This window comes from Camelina sativa, chromosome 12, assembly GCF_030686135.1.
Source record: "Camelina sativa cultivar CO46 ecotype springtype chromosome 12, ASM3068613v1".
NCBI classification, from domain to species: Eukaryota; Viridiplantae; Streptophyta; class Magnoliopsida; order Brassicales; family Brassicaceae; genus Camelina; species Camelina sativa.
Genome location: NC_141891.1, coordinates 6,147,016 through 6,169,073, shown reverse-complemented (window position 1 = coordinate 6,169,073; position 22,058 = coordinate 6,147,016). Strand labels below are relative to the sequence as shown.

Sequence of the window (22,058 nt, the reverse complement as noted above, 5' to 3'; positions counted from 1 at the left end):
TTGCGGCTCTACAGTTCAAATCCTGCCATTGTTCTCTTCTCTTCCCCACCGTCGATGCAAATCTCTCACCAGCACCGGAGCTGCAGCTGCCGGGATGATCACAGCGATAATTAATAGAGCTTTATCGAGATCGAGTAGAGAAAATGATTATTAAAAGGGTATTGGTTTCAAGTGGGTTATTATATGTCGTTTGCCCGGTTCTTACTCCATAACTTATTCAATGTTTTCTAGAGTTGATTGCTTAATTTTTTTGTTTGTAACTAAAAAGAGTTTGATCATATCTCAATCGGTCACTAAGAATAGCACTGAACTTGGTCGCTCACTGCTGGATTGATATGGCATGTAGCTCAATAAGCTCGCATAATTAAGCGGGCCGGGTACGGTAACAATTTCTTTTTTTTTAATTTCGTAATATACAAAACTATGTTTCAACGACAAGATTTAAGTATGTGGAGAAGTTTTGCATGAGCAGATACGTACGTATAGCTATAGCATGATCATAATTAAAACATAAAAGAAAAAAAATTCGCATCTAATTAAGTAATACAAAAGCTCTATTTAAATATTCTCTTAAGCAAGAACAAATTACGAGACAGGGGAAACACATTAAAAATGGTTACATATGCTTCAAACATACTAACAACAAAACATGCAGAATTGCAGGTAAATATGAAACTCAACTGTAGAGGGAACTCTCACAAATTTAATGACCAGCGACAATTTAAAAACCCCTAAAACATAGAACTTATCATAATCACAAAAACCACCAACCCCGGACCAAACATACCGGCCGAATTGTGAGCCAACGCTGGCCCTGGAGCCGGAACATGAGTGTGTGAATCAGATGATGGTTCCAGTCCTGGAGAAGGCCCCGGCGAGGACAAACCCTGATGGATTGTAGACAGTGAAGGTGACGGAGACGGGGAGGGAGAGGTATGACGAGGAGAGTGGCTGTGATGGACGGTGGACAAGACCTTGACGGCTAGTTTCTGGCCTTTGAGACAGTTTTGAGAGTTGCCACTGATGAAAAAGAAGGAACCTGAGTGGCTAAGTAGAAAGAGAGAGTCTCCGTCTGAGAGGGAAGTCAATGGATGAGTCGTGTTGCATGTGTTGTACTCTTGTTCACTCACCTCCAACACTGAATCTTTTCCCTTGGCGTACTTAAAATCTTTGTATAAATCAAAATTATTTTTCCATTAGTATTGACACATTGTCTATATGGAAGAGAAGAGGAGAAAGACTTACGAAGAGTGTCGTTGACTTGAAACCGGTTTCGGTGAGACCAAAGAGAATAATCCTCGGAAGGAGTAAGGACCCAACCATCCCTCCCACCAACATAGAACTTGTACCCATTTGACATCGTAAACCCCAAACCCATCAACATCACAATGATCAAGTAAAGATCAAAGTCGAACCTCCTGACCAAACCCATCTCTGATCCAAAACTCTTATCAACTCTCTCTTAATTAGAAGGTTATCTCTCTCTATAAATTGTTTGTGTTTATTTGCAACCTCAAGAAGAGAAGTGCTTATTTATGGTGAAAGTAAAGAAGATGTAGCCGTTAGCTCAAGCTTTTGGCAGTGTAGTGCATCAATTACCTAGAGAAATGCAAATTAATTAGAAGCGTTTCGATTTTTTTTTTCTCTCATCTCTTCTTTCTTTACACGTCTCGACATGCAATGGACTTAACGGCTATCTAACTTTAATTTTTCACGTTCTTTCTCACAAACAACCAATTTTTTCACTCAGATCTTTATAATTCTTTAGCCATCTATATTAAAAAACTGAAATCCTTTATTATTTATTATATTTATTATTCAAACTTACGTTACATATTGTTCTACTCTATATATAATTTTTTTATATATACACCCAATAATCTATATATACATTTATAAAATAAATCTTGAAGTTGGCACTTATTTACAAACATGCCATTAAAATTAAATAATTTGTTTAATAAACAAATTAATTTTACCTATATTCCATTTTTTAAATAGAAACCAAATATTTTAAAAGGTAACAAACATAATTGCAAATTTATACATATTTTATTTCCTTATTTTAGAAGGAGGTGAATGAAGAGGTTCACCCCTTGTATTACCCAAATATTGTTCTTTACTTGATAAAAATTTGAAAAATTGATTTGATAAAATTACTTTTAACCTCACATACTATAATTTACTTTCACGGGTTTCGTATGATTAGTTTTTGCAAATTAAAAATATTTAAACATGTTGTGTGATCCACCTATCATGGCGGATTTGGACTATAGAACCAACACTAAAACTATTAGTTTATTTCATATACTATAGATTTATAGTCATAGTTTGAAAAATTAACTTATAAATTATTTAGTGTATGAACTACAAAATATTACACATACTACAACACATTCTTAATATTCCGAAAAAAGTTTGTATACACATAAAAATATACACTAACATACCATATAGGTATATACCTCAGTTTAATTATTGAAAATGAAACTAAGTATTTTAAAATTTTATATTCTATCTAATAACAAATTTCATGTAATTAGGTTCTAAACTGTATAAAACGTAAGAAGGAGAAAAAATATTCTAAACAAAATTATAAATTAATTAGATAAAAGTTAATTAATTAGGAATTTGAAAACTAAATAAATTAAAAATTATTATTTAAAATACAAGAATTTATAATTTAGTCACGCGGTGTACCGCGAGTGAAAACCTAGTACAATATTAATAAAGTTTTAGTGGGCTTTTTTCAAATAGATTGGGTTTAATATTGTAAGAAAGGCTTTACACATTTCAAATAGATTGGGTCTACTATTGAAGCCCAATTAGTAGTAGAAGAATCATTATAATCCCCTATATCCCCTGTATATAATATAGGGAAGCACTTTGTTAAAAATGTTGATGTATCGTCGCCAGAGCGATTTGAAAAATTAATTGCAGTTACGCATCTCAAGATAAACATATTTACAAAAACAAGACTTTTGATTTATTAAATGTGTCATTAAAATATATAAGAAAATATTTTTTTCATTATTATTTACATAAATATGTCATTAGAATATATAGGATAATGTTTTTATATTAGTTTAAAAAAATGAACGACTTAATCGACTATTAAGACCATAAAATATAGGTAATCATTTAATTATCATTTTCATAACATATTTAATTATAAGTTAATTACATTCACAAACTATTAAAAACTTATTCATTATTTGAAATTTTTGAAATGCAAAACTTATTCTCCAATTTTAAAAAATCTGATGACTATTCAAGTATATTTTAAAAATTAATTATCACAATAATCTTAAAAATAAATAGCATTTCATAAACAATTTTAAATTTATTCACCAATTTAAATTTTTGAAAAAAATATGTGTCCTATTTAAAAATTCCAATGACTATTCAAATATATTTAATTTTTTTATCAAAAATAACTATCGCAATAATCATAATAATAAGATATTGAATTTTTAATAATTTAATAATAAATGGTGATTTAGCGATCTTAACATGATACTGAATTTTTTGAAACCCCTAGACATTCATTTTTTCCTATAAATTTTCACCACTACTACACTTTATTATTATTATTATTATTTACCATTTGGAGAAAAAAATATTATTTACAATTTTAATATATTTTCTCATGGTATTTTTAAACTTAGGATTAGTTTAAATTGATTATTCTAAAAATATTGTCTTATCTATTTATTGGCATATCAATGTAGATAATAATGTGAAATAAAGAATATATTAATTTGATTTTTTAAAACACAAAAAAACAGATTAGCATTACTAATAACATTTTATCAAAACTTTTTCCACTATGTTTAAAATTTTTCCATATTTCACGGGTAAAACATATTTTACACAAAATAATTAAATGCAAATTAAATAAAACAGAAATATGAGCAAACCTATTATTATGACTAGGACTTTAGTTCCTAAATAATAATTCACTTGTTTATATTAACAGAGAAGCATTCTTGAAAAATGCTGATGTGTCATCGTCAGAGAGCTCGAACCACATTTTAGCAAATAACCATCATTAATTATACTAATTACATCTATGCCATTATAGATTTAAATCAAAATTCATTACATCAATTAAAACTATGTGTAGCCATTTAATTTGAATCTATATTATTGTTCTTTAAGAAACAACAAATTATTTTCTTAAGTTGATAATTACACATATTTTATTAAATAAAGTCTATACAAATTTCTCTACCACGTTAAAATTCATAGTTTTCACGGGTGAAATATATTTTTACACAAAATAATAGCAAATTTGAATAAAATAAAATAAAAATTAGTTATATATTTTGTTTTACACACACGATTTTTAGATCTTAAATAATAATTTTATTTGATCGATTTATCCGCACGTACTATGTGCGGGTTGTTAGCTAGTCCTCTATTATTAGATTAGTAGTGTGCATAATATCATTTCTCCTAATTAGAGAAATTGGTAATTTTTACACACTTTCTCATATCTAACTTTAAAGCTGAACTAGTTGGACAATATTACAAGAATTTTACTTTCTATAATGGGAATTAGGAATCTTAGCAAGGGGTCAAGGATCTAATTAATAAAAATGTTCCTAAAGTGATCATAATTAATATTTTCTACTTATGTTTTAATCCAAGGAAAAACGTAAATTTTGGTATTCTAGTCTTCTTTTGTATGTTTTGGGAAACAAGATGTTTCAAGGCGTAAAGGAAGAAGACCTGAGAATATGAAACTTCAACTAACATCTTTTATCTATTAAAATTAAAAACATTGAACCTTCGTTTTTAACAGAACCAAAAAAAACTTAAATAAAGTAAAAAACTCAAAAATAAATCAGAGAAAAAAAAAAAAGAAGGTTTCGACTTGTTCAACAAACGAGAGTTATTGAGAGAGAGTACGTTGATTGAGAAGCTTCAACGACCGCAGAAACAAAATTTCTAATTTCAATTTGGAGTTTTTTTTTTAATAATTGTTATTACAAATCTCTCAAGGTTGTTGTTGTTTGTTGTTTATCTGTAAACATCTTTGTATCTGCTTGTCTGATACAGCGCACCAATCCTTTTGTTTTGACTTCATCTCTCTTCTCTGTGTTTGCTTCTGTGACCTAAAAATGGGTTATTTTCTTCAGTGATGTGGTTTTTGGAGCAAGACTCGTATCAGTTCTGATCCAGTCGTATCTTTTGATTTTGGGTGGTTAAGTCATAAAAGAAAGGATTTTTGAGTGATATGAAGAAGAAGCTGGAGGTTTTGGGATTAGGGTTCGAGTGTCAGGTTCTCTTCTGTTTATTGATTTGGTTGACGGCGATTTCTCAACAAGCGGATGGATTGAGACCCATTAGGGAGAAAACTCGATCATGGAGCGACGAGGTTTGTGTTTTTTTTTTTTCATTGATGATTTCTCAAAATTCATTGACTTGTTTGTGCTCATGATTTGCTGAATGATTGGTCCTAATTGATGAATCAAACAGTATGATCTAAGTTTGAGATTATCTTCTTTGTTTTTTTTTTCTAGCAAAATTGAGCTGATCAGAGTAAAATGATATTAGGACATTGATCATACTGTTTGATTGAGTAAGCTGGAAATAATTTATGTTATCTAATCTTAGCTTGATTTAGCCCATTAGTATCCAAGTTTTGTTCGGCTGGTGAATCTTTCGAATTTCGATAGTGTGGTGAGATGAGACCCATAAGGCCATAATGGTGCCTTAGCCTCTTAGGTAGAAGCTGGTTAGTTGTTACAGAAGTAGAATCATTGGTAGTGGGGAATCTAGGATGACATTTTCAGTTTTGGGTTTTGTATTGCTAGTGGTTTTAGCAGACTGTGCAAAGTGAACAAGATACCAGTACTTCAGAGTAAATGAGGCAATGTTTGGGTAGTGGTCTTATTTGAGAGGTTTTCATGAACTTGCAGTGGCTCTTTGGTAGAAAACAAGAAGCTGAAGTAGGACCGTTTTCCGCGTGGAATATAACAGGAACATATAGAGGTTTGTTGCATGTCCTTCTTCATTTTTTACCACTTCAGGATTGTCTACTGTGTTGTGGGTATATGTCTACTGCTTTATGTTTTAGACTCCGTATGGAATATAAAGGTCTATTGTGGGTATTTTTCAGGAACTTGGAAGTTTCTGAATTCCGTAAATAGCTCTTCAAAGTTTCAAGACTTTCAAAAAGAAAATGGTAATTCTGTGGTTGAGTTAGTGGCAGTTCCGACAAAGATAACTGGTGTGCATTATGTTCAGGTGAACAGTTCAGCTTCTAAAGTCTGTATTTTGGGATCTCCCTTGACTGTGTAGCATGCAATATTTGAGGTTCTAACAAAGTTCATGGAACAGGGTGTTGTTGTTTTCCATGACGTATTTGACAATGAACAAAATGTGGGTGGTGCCCAAATAAATCTCGAAGGTGTATATATATGGCCTTTTAGACAACTCCGCCTTGTGGCTAATAGCGGCAAGGAGAGTGACTCAGGGCAAGAAGACAATAATCTTCTCTCAAATCCCTATCATTTGGTAATGCATAAGACTCTAGTTCGACCCAGTTATGATAGTGCTTTTCTTGTGATGGCTGGTTTGATGTGTTTAAATGTTCCAAGAGCTTACTAGTGTCGACTTTCTGCTGTTGGACAGCTAGGAATTTTCTCTTCTCAAGTGTTTCAAGAATCTCCAAGAGACAGATTACTGAGACGCAAAATTTGTAAGCAGTATCCTATTTTTTTCCTGTGTGGTTTACTTTTCCGCGACTCTGATCTTCAATTCTCTTGTACTTCAGCTCCAGTAAATGAAATGGAGAAGCACTGTAATATCGAAATAGCAGCTCAAGTATCCCGTGTGGCTTCTAGTGAAAATAGTATGCATTCTTTCTAACTATAGACATCGAGTTGATTCTGGCGTATTCTTTGTCTCCTTAGTCACATTTAGTCTTATGTTGAGGAGCTTTTCCATAATTTGGTAGATGGAGACAAAAATTATTATCACATGGAAGGATTGATGGAAAGTCCTGGGGTAGGCGATGACGGAGATTGTTTCTCGCCTTTGTTACTGAATGCAACTTCTGTAAACGTCGAAGTCTACTATAACAAGGCTGTGAACTATACACTGATGGTTACTTTTGTATCCTTTACTTAAATAGTCGTCCACCCTTTCATAAGATAATGCTGAGAGCTTGTGCAATTTTAGCGTGTTCCTTAACTTTCTATTGCATTTAGGTCTCTTTCCTCCAGGTTCTTTTGTTAATCCGACAGATGGAGCACGGTAACACACAATCTGTAAGATACTGATGTAAACCAGATGTTCTATTATTGTTATTCTTGTACAGAATGAATTAAAAAACTAACTTCTGGAAGTTCTTGTGTATTCAAGGGTGCTGCCAAGGTATCTATTGTGATGATTGGGCAACAAGCGATCATGGATGCTTATTTGTGCCTTTTACATCTCACGGCCGGTATATTAGTCGGTATGTCTATCTTTATAACTGTACTCATGCGTTGAAGGATGCCATGTTTTTAAAATCTCATATATGACTTCATTTTTCATGTAACATGTTTTTGATAGCTTTTTTTCTTTACTGTGTATTTCCCCTGCAATTTGATAATAGTCTTTGTTGCTAATGCATCTGTTTGATAAATTACACATTCATTGTTTTGGAATTTCTATTGCTGTCTGACTGGCTCGTATGCTAGTTGACATTGTGATATATGTTTTTCTCATGCAGAATCTCTGTTTAATGCATTTGCAACCGCTGCGTTCTTCAAATTCGTAGTCTTTTCGATTTTTGAGATGAGATATCTTTTGGCGATATGGAAAGCAACCCGTCCTTCCAACAGCGGAGAGGGTTGGGAAACAATGAGGCGAGAACTGTCCTTTCTGTACAGCCGTTTCTGTGAGTACTTCCTTATTTGGTCTTTGTTATCAATTCAAGCTTCAAACTCTTGTCTTCCTCCACTTTTATGATATGAGTCATATGACTGCTTGATTCTCTTCTCCTCTTTCTTTCAAACATCTAACACAGAAAAATATAATCTCCCGATAAGAAAATTGCATTTTAGGAAACTCTATTTTAACCTTGGTAGGGAAAAAATGGTATTACTTGTCTCCTCAAAATTTCCTAATTATACCTGCTTGGTTACACTCACTTGCCAATGTAAGTTAACTTGAATCTAATGACTATTATCTGCACTGAATCTTGTGCACTAAACTTCCTCACCATTTATGTGACTTTTGTTTTCATTTAGCTGAAATCTTTGACGCAATTGAGATGTTAACGCTGATGTTTCATCATTATCACTATATTATAACAGATGGGATTCTTCTTGGAGGCATTTTGATAATGTACCAGTTCCACAACTACATGCAGCCGATTCTTCTTCTCATGTACTCATTTTGGATACCACAGATAGTTGCCAATGTCGTCCGGGATTCAAGAAAGCCTCTGCACCCTTATTACATCTTGGGTATGACAGCTACACGGTTAGCTATACCGTTATATGTTTTTGGATGCCCACACAACTTCATGCGTGTAGAGCCCAACAAGTTCTGGTGCGTATGCTTGTGCATATTCATGGGGTTGCAAGCTGTCGTTCTTCTTCTTCAGCATTATTTTGGTTCACGTTGCTTTGTTCCCCGTCAGGTTAGTTTGTTCTTTTTCCATGTAAACTACATATGGAACGTTCATTATATAGGTTTACACTACGGTTTCTGTTTAATTTGGATATTTTAGGTCTCTTTCCTATTTGTTAAATTGTTTCTGCCTACAGCTAATCTCTTTCGTTATCGTTTACGCCTATACTCAGATGCTACCAGAGAAATACAACTATCACCGAAGAATTAATCGGGACGTAAGCCGCAACACTGATTGCGTTATTTGCATGACCGCTATTGATCTCAGACAGCATACCAGTGATTGCATGGTACAGCAGTTTCTTTTGGCTTCTCATAACTACATTATTTTTCCCCTAACAGACATAATCATTAGCGTGTTTGTTCTGAGAACAGGTAACTCCATGTGAACATTTCTTCCACTCGGGCTGCTTACAGAGATGGATGGATATAAAAATGGAGTGCCCAACTTGTCGGCGTTCTCTTCCTCCAGCATAGAGGATGTTTTCGGTTTGTTAGGATGTACCTGCTTCACTCAGTTTATTGCGGGTAACAACTCAAAATGAACTTCCTAACCTGAGTTTTTTTTAATCTGTTTTTTCTTGGTAGTTGCTTTGCCTATTAGGTATATAGATTGTGTTTTGGTTCTGTCTGAAGGAAACTTATTGTTAACAAACTTGAATGTGATTTTATGAATGAGAAATTTCAGGCTCTGTAAATGGTCGGCCTATGAGGAATCATGCTTTTATTTTAGTGTTTTCAAGGTTTCTTGGTTCCTATTTTGTCAGAATAATTTGTCAAACATTCTTAGAGTGTGAGTTTTCTCAAAATCACGAAGTTAACTGCTGCAAAAAAAATTTGTCTCTGAAACAGGTGGAGCTGGTTTTCTAATTTCAGGTCCTTGGAGAGGTTTAGAAGATTTTTAGATGAAAATAGAGTAAAGGTGGAATCTGTAACTGCGGCTAGATACCGCGGATTGACTTTGTGTTCTGTATAATTGTATAATTTTACAATCTTAGTGCATATTCTTTCACCCCACAACTAAATCTTTCACACATTTCTTGTTCTTTCATCTTCTTTGCATACATAACATCTTGTCATTGTGCGCATACAAGTGAATCCTTATGTGTCAGATGGACCAGGAGCAATGGAAGGTCCTGCGGTAGATGGAGCAACCAGAGGAGCCATGGCTGAGCATTCGTGGTCATAGCAGTCTATGGGGTGGTCAAGTACAGCATCACATACTTTTTGGCTCCACTGAAGCGGTTTGTCAGGCAGACAGTTGTAGCGATCATCGACGGCTATTCCTCTAGAAGTCAGGTTCTTGCAGATGCCTTCTTCTTCACTGATATAGTTGTAAGAGAAAGTAAGGTTCAGTAGACTGGGCAAAACGCAGACTCCAAGAGGGACAGTGCCAGTGAACATGTTGTGTTCCAGATTCAGCTGCTCTAGATGGCCTAGCCCAGCGAGACTGTAAGGTACAGGACCAACTAAACTGTTGTAGCTCACGTCCAGGACTCTTAACTTGTAGAGATACCCGACTTCAGGGGGTAGACACCCAGATAAGCTTGAGTTTATTAGGAGAAGCTCTTCCAAGGTATCTGCAAAGCGGGCTATTGTTGGAGGTAGACAACCACTAAAATCATTGTTGGCAAAGACGACAACAGAGGCGGTTGTTCCAGTGAAATCTCGAGGAATGAGGCTTGTTAACCGGTTGTTGTTCACAAAAATGGCGTCAAGGGGATTGCTGAAGAGTTTTGGAGGCAAGGGGCCTTCAAACTCATTGTAACGAAGGTCAAGGTACTTTAGAGAAGGGAGTGAAAGGACGACATCTGGAAAAGGACCTACAAAGCGGTTGTTGCTGAGGTCCAGCTCATAGAGTAACGATAGATTGGCCAACGAACTAGGAAGGATGCCGCAGAAGCGATTGCTATTGAGATGGATGAGAGCAAGGTCAGACAGAAGGCCAATGGCTTCAGGCAGGAAACCAGCGATGTCACCGTGATTGAGATCTATTCCGGCAACAACTAGAGTGTTTGGATCGGAAGGGGATGGGGCACAGAAGATGCCAGTGTAGCTGCAGACTGAAGGACCAACCCAGTCAGCAGTTAAGTTCTTTGGGTCGGAATAGATGACCTTCTTCCATGCTTGAAGTGCATGATACGCTTGCTGAAGCTGCTGGTTAGGGCTTGGGGTATGTGGGTGAAGAGTGTGACTTGCGTGGTGGTGATGGCTATGCTTTTCAGTTGATACTAGAGATAGATGAACAAGAACTGAGATAAGGACGTGAAATGTTAGAGAGAGAGCCATTGAAAGACAAGTTATAGATCCTTCGTTTTAAGTATGTTGGTTTATATAGACAGACATTTTTATGTTTCATTCTTTAAAGTAATTATTGCAGAGGATGAATCTACTGGTGGTATAAGATCAAGGAAAAGGACTCACCTCCTTACTTGTAGCTATCTGAAGTGGTTTGAAGTGGGATCTGAAATTGACACCTTTCAAGACCAAATCTTAGTGTTGGACTTAGATCACGCATTCGCTTACAACCCAAGAAAAGCCTATCTGAATTATACAAAAAATAGGCATAACATTACATTTAAATTCTTCGGATCTCTCAGCATGTACGTGTTCAGTGAATACTATCCACAATCAAACTGATAACAAAAACAGGTTTTATTTTATTTACGAACTGTGTCTGTGTCCAGTGGTTTTTCTTTATATTATTCTTTTGTCAAGAAAAGTCAACAGAACTACACTAAGACTAAGGCCAAAGGGGCACGACTTTACACAGAGTACACCACGACTGCACACAGAGTAGACTCATTCAGTATTCGTAAAGCAACATTTTTAGGAACACAGACTTATTCACTCATAGACCTTAAGGGCTTATCTTTCATTATCTTCATCATTTAGCCACCACCAGAGCCATACTTCTTGCCCAACACAATGAGCTGGAGCTTGTCATAGCCGGCGAGCACACCAGCCCCAGCAACAGCACGGAGGATATTGGCACCTGCACCCTTGAAGAGTGACTTGGCCCCTTCGTTCTTGACGATCTGAGAGAAGGCCTGAAGAGAGCTCTTGTACTTCACTGCTTCACCTGATGTCATCATCATTCTTCTACGCACTGTGTCGATTGGGTAAGACGCAAGTCCAGCTCCAATGGTAATTCCCCATCCCAGCAAGAAACTCGCAAGGAAGCTATCCTGTACAGCTTAGAGGAATGAGTAAACAGTAACAGAGGACTCAATATGTTGAAACGAAGAGTTTTCTTTGTTTTTGTACCTGGAGACCATCAACTAAAACCACAGGCTTCAAGGAATCATACAATCCAAAGTAAAGCCCACGGTACACGATAATTCCAACACATGAGATGTTGAAACCACGGTAAAGGCCGACAATGCCATCAGAGGCTATAGTCTTCTTGTACACGTCGGTAATGCCATTAAACTGCCGCTGACCACCTTTCTTTGCCGCCTTGGCATCATTGGCCAAACGGGTACGAGCGTAATCTAAAGAGTACACAAATAGCAGAGATGATGCACCAGCTGCACCACCAGACGCCAGGTTCCCTGCAAACCACTTCCAGTAGCCATCTTTGTCTTTCTTGAAGTTAAAAAGCCTCTTGAAGTAATCTTTGAACGCAAAGTTTAAAGCCTGCAAAACAGAAATATTTGCTTAACACACCCATCTCAACATCTATACCCGTAATACAACGCCAAAGAAGAAGAAGAAGAAAAAACTACACCTGAGTGGGGAAGTATCTGATAACATTGGCAGTGTTGCCTCTCCAAAGAGCAACCATTCCTTCGTCTTTGACTGTTCGGCCAAAACAATCACTGATTCCTTTGTATGGCTCAGAGAGACGGCCAGCTTTGATCATTTCATCTTGATTCTGAATCAAGAGTTTCACACGCTCTATAGGCGCTGCTGCGGTCTTTGAAACAGCAGCTGAGACTCCTCCCATAAGGAAATCGATCAAGAAACCAGTGCCAGTTTTCTCACTAGGGGCTTGAACAGATACAACAGGCAATGAACCATGTGGTAGAAGAGAAAAGCCAACGCCTTGGTTAGTCGACTGCAATAGACTCTTCAAACCTCCATTGACATAAGCATCAGAGACGCCGTACTCACGAGCTGGCACACTCGGCGAAAGCCTACTTATCAAGTAAGGTTGTCCATAAAGCTTCTGAAACACAGATGGATGCTTTGCTCCATCCATTGTATTTAGTAAAACGAAGTAAAAAGGTGATCTGCAAAGTAACAAAACAACAATTTAAACACCAAAGATTCTTGCTTTCTCGACATTTATATACTTATACATGCTTCAAGACAATGATCATAACCAAAACTGGAACAAAAACAGAGAAGCCATTTCCAAGTTAACTTTTCTATAAAGCCACCATTACAATCTATCAACTACAATGCGACATACTTCACAAATACCACCACAACCAAAACCTAGTAGCAGGTCAAATGAAATCCTCCATTTCTAAAGATTAAAGCAACGAGGTAGCATAAAGAAGCATAATTTCTCACGAGAAGCAGAGCAATAAAACAGAGAGAGCAGTAAGAGAATCATCAATGATAAACCTAGAATTTTTGGAGTCGATAGAGCCAAAACAATCACTGATTCCTTAAACGAGACAGAGAGCTCTTGAAAGAGGCGAGAGGAGGAGGTTCTACATGATTCTGGTCCTAGATGAGAAAAGACGAAAAAGGGCATATTGTTATCTAACATTACGAAAATGCTACTGGACTCCTTTGACCCGTTTCTTTCTGGGCCCAATTTAAGGGACCCGAGTCGTCACGACTATTTTTGATATTATCCTCTATTCTTTTAAATGAACCCAAAATTTAATCCGAGTAAGAAGGGCGCATGAGAAATACATGAGTTCATTAAAACTAAACAAATTGGTTATATGGTACTATTACTATATATAGTGTGATCTCACACAAATCATCTCACCTTCGCTAGTGTACTCAGTTAAACAGATCAATGAAGATACTAGTCGTGGCGTTCTTGGTCCTGATGAAGACAGCCGTTTCCCAAGAGGACAGTGATCCAATGGACCCCCCTCCGCCGATAGAGCCTTGCAGGGACGTGTTCGTGAATTTCGGCCCGTGCATGGGCTTCGTCGAGGGAATATACCGGAACCCTTCTCCAGATTGCTGCAGAGGCGTGAGCCACTTGAACAACGTCGTCAGGTTCACGGCTCCAGTATTTACTCTCTCCCTTTCTCGATTCTTCGATTACGATCAGTTTCTTCTTTTCACCATTAATTAATTATTTCTAATGAATAACGTAGGGAACGATACATGGGAATGGAGAGACAAGGAGAGTGTGTGCATGCATAGAGATGATGGCAAATGCAAATAATCATCTTCCTTTTCTCCCTAGCGCCATTAGCAATCTTCCACTCCGTTGTTCTCTTACTCTCAGCTTTCCCATCTCCATTGCTATGGACTGTTCTCAGTTATTTTCCATTCTCCTCTCTTCTTTTTTTTTTTGCTTAGTTTTTTAGTCTTTTTGGGAGAAAAAATGGCATTTTGTTACATTTCTTCTCGATGTATGAACTAATAAATTGATACTTTTATTGTTACAGGTTTAGAAACACGAAGGATCTCAACGCTGAAATCTCAAATTAACTACCAAGAATTCAAGATATACACAGGAATATTGTTAAGGGATGACTTGTAGCATGCAACAGCAATATAGTTAAAAGTTATATGTAAGAGTGTATTGTATTAGTGACTATGTCACAAAAGCAAATAGTGTTTTCTTTAATAATTAGTGCTTGTGTGTATACGTGCATTACATTCATCAACTGGCTTCTACTTCATAATTATTAATTACCATAACCTGATTAACCATTAAAAGAGAGTTTTGTCCATCAATTTAAGCAACAATATCGTAAACTGAAGTGTTTACAACCAAATTTCTCGCACTTGGTCATTTCTTAACCGATTATGGGACATGAGTAGCCGAATAGAAAAGTCATCATCGACACATAAGTTATTTTTTTAAAAAAGAAATTTTTAAAAATGGTAAATATATTAGAACATATATAGTGAGGTTTTTACAAAGAGGAGGTGATAATATTAGAGTTCTTTCTTATAGAGGATTGACGGTAATATATCCACTCACAGCGCAACGCTAAAGACCCAAATTATTTATTTATTGAATGAACTAAAACTGAATGTACATCTTAATTATAGTAAAACATTAATTTAGATGTTTTGAATCTATAAGATAGTAAAGACTTGTTAATAAGGTTGCTATATCTTTTTCTCCTTTTCATACGGACAAGACCTTATAGACAATCAAGGTGATGTGGTTCGAATTTGTGATCCAAAACTAGTTAAAAATTGTCCTGATGATACCAGATTATAGGCAATGATATCGGCTCATGCATGTATTAATATTAGATGACATGACAGTATGACACCTCACACATTTCACACATGGAATGCATGCAATATAAATAAACCCGAATTACATGCAATTATAACCTACTAATTACCTAAAGAAATACATAGAATGTTAAACATATATATGTAAGAAAAAATTTTAAATTATATCAAAAGATTCAAGAAAACTCATCAACTGGAACTAATCCGAGTAAGAAGGAAGCATGAGATGTACATGAGTTCATTAAACTAAACAAATTGATTAGTACTAAACTACTATATATAGTGCGATCGCACCCAAATCATCTCATCTTCGCTAGTGTACCCAGTCAAAATTAAAAGATCAATGACGATAGATCGTACCATACTGATCGTAACGTTCTTGGTTCTTATGAAAACCGCCGTTTCTCAGGACACTAATCCGATGGCGCTGTGCAGGGACGTGTTCGTGAGTTTCATGCCGTGCATGGGCTTCGTCGAGGGAGTGTTCCAGCAACCTTCTCCAGAATGCTGCAGAGGCGTGCGCCACTTGAACAACGGCGTCAAGTTACCCCCTCCAGTTATATATATTACTCTCTATCTCGATTCTTCGATTTTGGTTACTTCTTTTTCACGGTTTCACCGTTAATGAATTATATTATTAATTATTTCTAATGACTAATGTAGGGATCGAGAGAGGAGCATAGAGAGATAGAGAGAGTGTGTGTGTGCATAGAGATAATGGCAAATGCAAATCATCTTCCTTTTCTCCCCAACGCCATTAGTAACCTTCCCCTCCGTTGTTCTCTTACTCTCAGCTTCCCCATCTCCGTTGCTATGGACTGTTCTCGGTTATTTCCATTCTCCTCCCCACATTTTTTTATTGCTTGGTGTAGTCTTTTCCTATGCATAAATGAGCAAATTAACTGGGTTTTTTTTTTGTTACAGGTTAAGTGCCAAGAATCTCGACGTTGAAAGATTAAATTAATTGCAAGGATATACATATATATATATGTATGAATATTGGAATGGGAAGCCTTGTAACAGCAATATATAGTTAAAAGGATATGTACTTGAGTTTCTTGTAATGGTGCCTAGCTAGTGTAACACCAGTAAATAGAATTTAATTTCCGTAAGTGACACAACCGTTGTTATGGAAAAAAGTGGGCATTGTCCATTAATAAACAAAACCATAAATTGCTTTAACGATTGACCAAATTTCTTGATCTCGCAACGTTTCTACACTTACATAGCCAAAAGGACGATCATAGTCATACCAAATACGGATAAGAATAGAAACGTGGACACTTAAATATAGTAGACTGGTAGTATAACAGAACGAAAGCTTTTACAAAGAATTACACTAAAAAAAAATACGGCTGATTACATTATTTAATATCTTACTTAACGTCGGTATAAAGTGACGTAAGATCAATACCGTCGGTTTAAAAAGCGTCTTAATATTCTGACGTTAATATTTCTAAGTTTAACGTCAATTATGAATAAGCTCATAGAGTTCTCTAACAATAAGAGATTAAACCAAAATACATATTTTGACTGGACTTTTGTGCAATAGGCCGAATGACTCATTCACAAAATTTTGAAATTCTGAAAAAGTTAAGAAAAAGAATGTAAAGTCAATCTTTCTTAACATTTTTTTAGTACATTTTTGTGCTATTTTTTTTTATCTTTATATCCAAACAAGTTCCAACTAAATTCTCTACAATCTTTACAACCAAATACAATCATTTCCTTATTTGATAATATTACTTTCAAATTTCTTAAAATCTATCTACCTAATTTAAAACAATATCTATATTAACATTTTTGGAGTATATTTTTTGTGCTTTTTTCTTTTTTTTTTCTTTATATCTAAACAAGTCCCAACTAAATTCTTTACAATCCTTACAACCAAACACAATCATTTTCTTATTTGATAATATTAATTTCAAATTTCCTAAAATCTATCTACCTAATTTAAAGCAATATGTTAGATTAAAATATAATTCTCCTTTCACTTTGATTTAATGTTATATTTAATTATTTGAATTACTATTTAACACATAAAGTTAATAAAATTTTAATTTTTTTTTAGCATATGATGTGAATTAAATTTTTATAAGCGGATATATATTTTAAAAATTGCTTTAGGATTTTTTTAACCAAACAAGTATACTCGGATATAGATTAATTTACATTTGAGTTATTTTAATATATAACGAATATTTACACTTAAAGTTAAAATATCATGCGATGGAGTTATATTGTGCGAAGGATTTAGATCAATATGAATATTAATTTAATTATCATTAATTTGGTGTTACACGGATAATTTTATCATTTCATTATTTTGCTAGCATTATCAATATTAGAATATTATATATATTAAATTGAGTAATTTATGATAATGTAGAGAACAAATTATTTTACGGAAAACTGCAGGTTAAATCCTATAATTAACAGTAAAATACAATTATATTATCTTGCACTAAACAAAACTAACACATAAATATAACTTAAAATTTGATCTATCTTAACATTTTTGAAGTTAAAAATTTGTGTCATCCTCTTTTTTTCAAAACGGATCGGTTTTAATTCATACAAACAAACCCGATTGCACTAATCGGATCATGCTTTAAATCCTTATTAATAACATCCTAAATAATCCTTATTAATAACATCCTAAATAATCCTTATTAATAACATCCTAAATAATCCTTAATTAATAACATCCTAAATAATCTTTAATTAATCGGAGTAGTTAATTATAGATATATATTCCGAAATAAACGTATACGGAAATATATCTACCTAAAATCAGGCATTTAATCAAATAAAATCTTTAATCGAGAATTTTTATCTGTAAATTATCTCTACTTCAATGCTAATTTCCTCAAAAAATTAACAGCTTTTTAACATTATTCCCAAATAATATAAACAATCATATTTTCTCCAATCAATTCAACCCAAACAATTATTTGTTTGATTTTGATACTCTTTCACTATCATCGACTTGGTCGGGATTTTTTTTTCGATTTTGTTCCTACCATCGATAAGAACTCTAAATTGAAAACCCCCAAAATCTGTCTTTTAGAACTTTAATCGTGTTGTCGACAAAAGAAAAAAAACTTAATCGGTGTGATAAGAGTTGAAAAGAAGCTTGAGTTGGTTTTTTTAAGAGGATCTGGTACTCTGGTTAGTTTACTTAGAGAACCAAGTTGGTTAGGGTCTGATTGATTTAATTATTTTGGTTTTGGTTCAATATATTTTAATTACAATATAAAGACTCATTATTAAATCTATTAACAATGGATGAAATGAGGTTTACTACATAATTTTAAATTATGTGTATGTCACTGTGCATTATTTCGATAGTTCGTATATGTTCTTTAAATAATTAATAGTATTGGTTATGAATAAAAATAATAAAATCTATTTTAATATTTTTGGAGTAATCCTAATTGCAGAGTCGGTTTTAATTAAAAAACCGATTACACTAATCGCATCTTCATTCATTATTATCTTAGTCGAAATCAAAAACTTTCCTATTCTTCGATAACAAATATTCGCTTTTAATGAAATCTATTTCTTACAGATTTTCTATATTTACTATAGTTAAAAATAGAAGAACTAATTTATTGATTCGAAATTATAGTAACATATTCGAATTTAATTATAACGAAATATTCGAATTAATTTCTTTAGAATGCATGGGGTTATTGATTTATAAAACAAACAAAAAATATAAAAAATTGTCCCGTGGTATACCACCGGTAAATCCTAGTTATCCGTTTAAAAATAACTACTAGTATTAGTTTACAAATTTTTAATTTAAATATTAAAATTATTTAAAGTTGCTTAAAATAATTCGTCATTACTTGTAACATCTGAGTCCGGCTCTGGCTTGATTTAGCAGTGAATAGAAATATATGAGTCACCCTTATAACCTATATATCTTGTTAAAATAACTCAGGCAACAGTGTTAAAGAATCATGCATTTTCCTCATCAGTCATAACATAAATATCAGACCTAAAGAAGTTTTAGAGACCTTTTCAGCATTATACTACAGTACTTACAAAAATAAAGTTGGGAAAAATAATAAGGACTGTGGTTGGTTAGGTCTAACAAATTAACCTATACAAATTGCATGATTACTTACGGAAGGAAGCACGAGAATTGCATGTTTCTTAAAACTAACCATAGTATAATTTCCATATAAACTAATTAACCAATAATAATACATATATAGATTTGTGATGGAACACGTATCATCTAATACCTTGTCTAGTACTCATCAGTCGCCCTAATAATCATTTTAGTTAGAGAATAATTTAAGATGCATCGTGCTCTGTTGCTTATGATACTGATCACGTCCGCGGTTTCCATGAGCGAGGAAGAGCAGTGCAGGGACATGTTCGAGAACTTCATTGAGGGAATACCTCTGCAGCCGTCTCCACAGTATTGTAGAGGAGTGAGCCGTTTGAATAACGTCCTCAAACTTACGTCTCCAATTACTGTAAATTTATTCTTCTCTTCCTTTTCTTTTTTGTTTTTCCTTTCTAATTTCTTGGTTCTTTAAACCAGTGGGATCAGTATAACCGAAGTTACTATATGTAGTTGCAGGGATTGAAGAAGAAAAATGGTAAGGAAGAGGTAAGGATACGGTGCGATTGCCCTGAATTAGAGGTAATATGGAAAGTAAGATGTGTACCTTGCGCACAAAACCCAGACCCTAATATAACTCAAGATGAATCACATGTGTTGAGCTGGAATCTTTGATAGATATCTAGCCATTTTAAGAATGATGATAGTTTCTTTGATCTTTAATTACTTTCCTTTTATCTTATACTAGTTTTGTAGCATTTTTTACCTTTGTTTTTAATTTATATCCTAATCAAAAATCTAATAACAAAAGAAATATTTAAAAGAAAGAATCTATTTTTGTATCTCCTCTGTTCTCTCATGTATCTCTGCCTCTAGTGGATTCTTCACTTCTGTCAAGATTCCATTATCTTCACTTCCTTTTTAATGTCCCTGTTTCTGTCTGACTGAAAAATAGAGCAATTAGCAATTTTATACTAATTCTCATATTTATTTAGATAATAGTAAATTTATTCAGTACTATTGAAACTAAATAAATTAATTGTCCACTTACAAAAAAGAAAACAGTGGTGCTCTGCTTTTCATAATTAATGACAAAAAAAAAAGTTTGTCTTCCATTTTTCTAAGGGAAAATTATAAATAAAGGAGTTTTTTCCAAAAATTTGGCCATCTACACTTTTTTTTCAAGATTGTCAATTGTGACGAAAATGCCCCTACTAATAGAAATAGTGAAGTTTTGAAAAATTTGAACCAATAAACAAACAGAAAACCCATGTTAGTATACAACTGTTAAAAAAAAAATTTGAAAAAAAAAAGTTTTGGGTGTCAAAAATCAGTTTGTAAATTGTTGATTTCTGGTCTAAATTGTTTAGAATAGACTTTCTACGATTTTTTCTCTTTCTGAAACATTTAGATTGTTCATTCTACAGTTTGTACATGTTCTAAGAAGTTTAGACGGAAAATTTGTTCTAAAAATTTCAGAACCTGAATTTTATATGTTCTACAAAATTAAGAATATGTATTCTACGTTTTTCTTCATTCTACATCAATTCAGAATTTGTTTTCTACGTTTTACCCTATATACTAAAAGAAGTAGAAGATATATCATAGAAATTTTTAGAATTTGTAATCTGTAAACCTTAGAATACCCTAAAATAGAAATAAAATAAATTAAATAAGGAAAGTGAATAATTTTAAATATTCTTAATTTATGGTTAAGATTTCGTAATTATTGTTTAGATTTGTTCTAATACATTTTAGAATGCGTATTCTAAATTATTTAGAAGATAAACAAATTAAGAAAAATCGACATTATACCTTAACGTGATCGATTAGCCCTTTTGGGAAATTTTTTTAACCTTAATTGGTTTCCAATCGATCAATTTCCCTTACTTTGTCAAAACCCAAAACAACAATTTAGACCCACTCGATGAAGCCCCAAAAACCGATTAATTGATGTTTTCTTAATTTCAGGGGACAAAAAATCAACAAAATTTATCTGAAAAAACAATTAAAAGCATAATTAACTAATTTTATATCATAAAACCTATTTAACCAAACTTTTGAAAAAAAAGCGTAGATGGCCAAAGTAAGTTTTAGAAAAAGATCCTTTATTTATAATTTTCCCTTTTTCTAATGACGACTTTTATATGTTACCTACCACCCAACTCTCTCAAAATAAACGTTTCCATCATATGATATCCAAAGTTAATTAATGAAGCAAGTTGGTCTTTTTAGTCGTCCATATTGACAAAGCTTGACTCGAAGATAAGAACAAAATAAAATACCAATCCACATAAAATAGGTGTGAAAACAATGTTAAAACATACTACTGTTAAAAATAAATGTTTCATAAATCAATCAATAAAAGGGGTGACCAAACTAATCACTAAACTCTTCGATTCCTAATGTTATGTGAGTGTGATCATATCAATCAAGAAATCTTGATTAGACAAATCACCAACTCTTTGACCCCCTCGTTTATGTGTGTGATTGTTAGTAAGATCTTTATCCTCTTGATGATCAACATTGAATAAAAATCTTGAGATGATTGACGTTTTTAAATAATGACCATATATTTGAGTTTCATCAGTCACAATGAAATGTGATAATCTAATTGCTTGACATTTTCATTAAAAAAAATATGAATACATTATTAATTGCATGACGTGAAAAAACCGATCTAAGATGTGGAAAAAATTGGACGGATGACGAAAGACCTTGGAAGGAGCCAAGAAGACTCTCTGAAAGGTGAATCTAGTGAATGAGCCGACAAGAATTTATGGAAGAATTAAGAAAATGAAAACAAAAGTATATACTATATGGTGGTGGATGGTAGGAGTACGTACTTGCTTGCTACATTAATTAATAAGGAACCAAAATGTACGCATAACATAATAATCAATCGCAATTCGCAACAAATAAAAATGAAAAGGACGTCTTTATTAAACAA

The 22,058-nt window shown here is 33.7% G+C and overlaps 6 protein-coding genes and 1 pseudogene across 14 annotated transcripts; 4 read left to right on the top strand and 3 right to left on the bottom strand.

The window, feature by feature from the left end:
* Positions 1-536: 536 nt before the first annotated feature.
* Positions 537-1,528, bottom strand: LOC104730514 (early nodulin-like protein 3). The gene is made up of 2 exons (XM_010449690.3): positions 1,246-1,528; positions 537-1,168 (listed from the first exon to the last, which is right to left on the bottom strand). The coding sequence occupies exons 1-2, from the start codon at positions 1,430-1,432 to the stop codon at positions 732-734; spliced, it is 624 nt and encodes a 207-aa protein (XP_010447992.1). The 5' UTR covers positions 1,433-1,528; the 3' UTR covers positions 537-731.
* A 3,245-nt stretch (positions 1,529-4,773) lies between these two features.
* LOC104733253 (transmembrane E3 ubiquitin-protein ligase FLY1) lies at positions 4,774-11,021 on the top strand. Of its 6 annotated transcripts, none has more exons than XM_087479593.1 (16): positions 4,803-5,007; positions 5,145-5,383; positions 5,928-6,000; positions 6,128-6,255; positions 6,349-6,525; positions 6,643-6,709; positions 6,785-6,862; positions 6,968-7,125; positions 7,221-7,280; positions 7,375-7,468; positions 7,727-7,894; positions 8,313-8,641; positions 8,805-8,921; positions 9,007-9,159; positions 9,484-9,553; positions 9,753-11,021. In XM_087479593.1, the coding sequence occupies exons 2-14, from the start codon at positions 5,243-5,245 to the stop codon at positions 9,106-9,108; spliced, it is 1,692 nt and encodes a 563-aa protein (XP_087335719.1). In that variant the 5' UTR covers positions 4,803-5,007; positions 5,145-5,242; the 3' UTR covers positions 9,109-9,159; positions 9,484-9,553; positions 9,753-11,021. The 6 variants fall into 6 exon arrangements, with proteins under 6 accessions (XP_087335717.1, XP_087335716.1, XP_087335714.1 ...); XM_087479592.1 differs by having other exon boundaries at positions 9,744-11,021; XM_087479591.1 differs by having other exon boundaries at positions 4,774-5,383.
* On the bottom strand, positions 9,555-10,920 carry LOC104730513 (pollen-specific leucine-rich repeat extensin-like protein 3 pseudogene; annotated as a pseudogene). Its single transcript, XR_015575314.1, has one exon. The product of XR_015575314.1 is annotated as a pollen-specific leucine-rich repeat extensin-like protein 3 pseudogene (transcript).
* Positions 11,022-11,268: 247 nt separating the features above from the next.
* LOC104730512 (ADP/ATP translocase 3, mitochondrial-like) lies at positions 11,269-13,337 on the bottom strand. 3 transcript variants are annotated; one of them, XM_010449686.3, is made up of 4 exons: positions 13,207-13,337; positions 12,362-12,866; positions 11,899-12,270; positions 11,269-11,819 (listed from the first exon to the last, which is right to left on the bottom strand). In XM_010449686.3, exons 2-4 carry the CDS (start codon positions 12,833-12,835, stop codon positions 11,523-11,525), a joined length of 1,143 nt encoding a protein of 380 aa, XP_010447988.1. In that variant the 5' UTR covers positions 12,836-12,866; positions 13,207-13,337; the 3' UTR covers positions 11,269-11,522. The 3 variants fall into 3 exon arrangements, with proteins under 3 accessions (XP_010447988.1, XP_010447990.1, XP_087335720.1); XM_010449688.3 differs by having other exon boundaries at positions 13,153-13,272; XM_087479594.1 differs by having other exon boundaries at positions 13,049-13,261.
* Positions 13,338-13,593: 256 nt separating this feature from the next.
* LOC104730511 (uncharacterized) lies at positions 13,594-14,404 on the top strand. The gene is made up of 3 exons (XM_010449685.2): positions 13,594-13,834; positions 13,923-14,089; positions 14,220-14,404. The coding sequence occupies exons 1-3, from the start codon at positions 13,613-13,615 to the stop codon at positions 14,260-14,262; spliced, it is 432 nt and encodes a 143-aa protein (XP_010447987.2). The 5' UTR covers positions 13,594-13,612; the 3' UTR covers positions 14,263-14,404.
* Positions 14,405-15,328: 924 nt separating this feature from the next.
* Positions 15,329-16,212, top strand: LOC104730510 (uncharacterized). The gene is made up of 3 exons (XM_010449684.3): positions 15,329-15,583; positions 15,691-15,854; positions 15,952-16,212. Exons 1-3 carry the CDS (start codon positions 15,371-15,373, stop codon positions 15,989-15,991), a joined length of 417 nt encoding a protein of 138 aa, XP_010447986.1. The 5' UTR covers positions 15,329-15,370; the 3' UTR covers positions 15,992-16,212.
* Positions 16,213-19,247: 3,035 nt separating this feature from the next.
* LOC104730508 (uncharacterized) lies at positions 19,248-19,947 on the top strand. The gene is made up of 2 exons (XM_010449683.2): positions 19,248-19,520; positions 19,622-19,947. Exons 1-2 carry the CDS (start codon positions 19,341-19,343, stop codon positions 19,781-19,783), a joined length of 342 nt encoding a protein of 113 aa, XP_010447985.1. The 5' UTR covers positions 19,248-19,340; the 3' UTR covers positions 19,784-19,947.
* Positions 19,948-22,058: the final 2,111 nt, after the last annotated feature.

What these genes read in the sequence shown, in the direction of transcription:
- LOC104730514 (XM_010449690.3), bottom strand. Translation starts at nt 1,432, where the DNA reads ATGGGTTTGGTCAGGAGGTTCGACTTTGATCTTTACTTGATCATTGTG. An exon ending in TCAAGTCAACGACACTCTTC is followed by an intron (nt 1,169 to 1,245) that starts GTAAGTCTTTCT and finishes ATTTATACAAAG; the next exon opens with ATTTTAAGTACGCCAAGGGA.
- LOC104733253 (XM_087479591.1), top strand. Translation starts at nt 5,243, where the DNA reads ATGAAGAAGAAGCTGGAGGTTTTGGGATTAGGGTTCGAGTGTCAGGTT. An exon ending in CTGGTGTGCATTATGTTCAG is followed by an intron (nt 6,256 to 6,348) that starts GTGAACAGTTCA and finishes TTCATGGAACAG; the next exon opens with GGTGTTGTTGTTTTCCATGA. An exon ending in CACGGCCGGTATATTAGTCG is followed by an intron (nt 7,469 to 7,726) that starts GTATGTCTATCT and finishes TTTCTCATGCAG; the next exon opens with AATCTCTGTTTAATGCATTT.
- LOC104730512 (XM_010449686.3), bottom strand. Translation starts at nt 12,835, where the DNA reads ATGGATGGAGCAAAGCATCCATCTGTGTTTCAGAAGCTTTATGGACAA. An exon ending in TCAGATACTTCCCCACTCAG is followed by an intron (nt 12,271 to 12,361) that starts GTGTAGTTTTTT and finishes TCTGTTTTGCAG; the next exon opens with GCTTTAAACTTTGCGTTCAA. An exon ending in TTTTAGTTGATGGTCTCCAG is followed by an intron (nt 11,820 to 11,898) that starts GTACAAAAACAA and finishes TAAGCTGTACAG; the next exon opens with GATAGCTTCCTTGCGAGTTT.
- LOC104730511 (XM_010449685.2), top strand. Translation starts at nt 13,613, where the DNA reads ATGAAGATACTAGTCGTGGCGTTCTTGGTCCTGATGAAGACAGCCGTT. An exon ending in TCGTCAGGTTCACGGCTCCA is followed by an intron (nt 13,835 to 13,922) that starts GTATTTACTCTC and finishes TGAATAACGTAG; the next exon opens with GGAACGATACATGGGAATGG. An exon ending in ATTGCTATGGACTGTTCTCA is followed by an intron (nt 14,090 to 14,219) that starts GTTATTTTCCAT and finishes TTATTGTTACAG; the next exon opens with GTTTAGAAACACGAAGGATC.
- LOC104730510 (XM_010449684.3), top strand. Translation starts at nt 15,371, where the DNA reads ATGACGATAGATCGTACCATACTGATCGTAACGTTCTTGGTTCTTATG. An exon ending in GCGTCAAGTTACCCCCTCCA is followed by an intron (nt 15,584 to 15,690) that starts GTTATATATATT and finishes TGACTAATGTAG; the next exon opens with GGATCGAGAGAGGAGCATAG. An exon ending in GTTGCTATGGACTGTTCTCG is followed by an intron (nt 15,855 to 15,951) that starts GTTATTTCCATT and finishes TTTTTGTTACAG; the next exon opens with GTTAAGTGCCAAGAATCTCG.
- LOC104730508 (XM_010449683.2), top strand. Translation starts at nt 19,341, where the DNA reads ATGCATCGTGCTCTGTTGCTTATGATACTGATCACGTCCGCGGTTTCC. An exon ending in AACTTACGTCTCCAATTACT is followed by an intron (nt 19,521 to 19,621) that starts GTAAATTTATTC and finishes TACTATATGTAG; the next exon opens with TTGCAGGGATTGAAGAAGAA.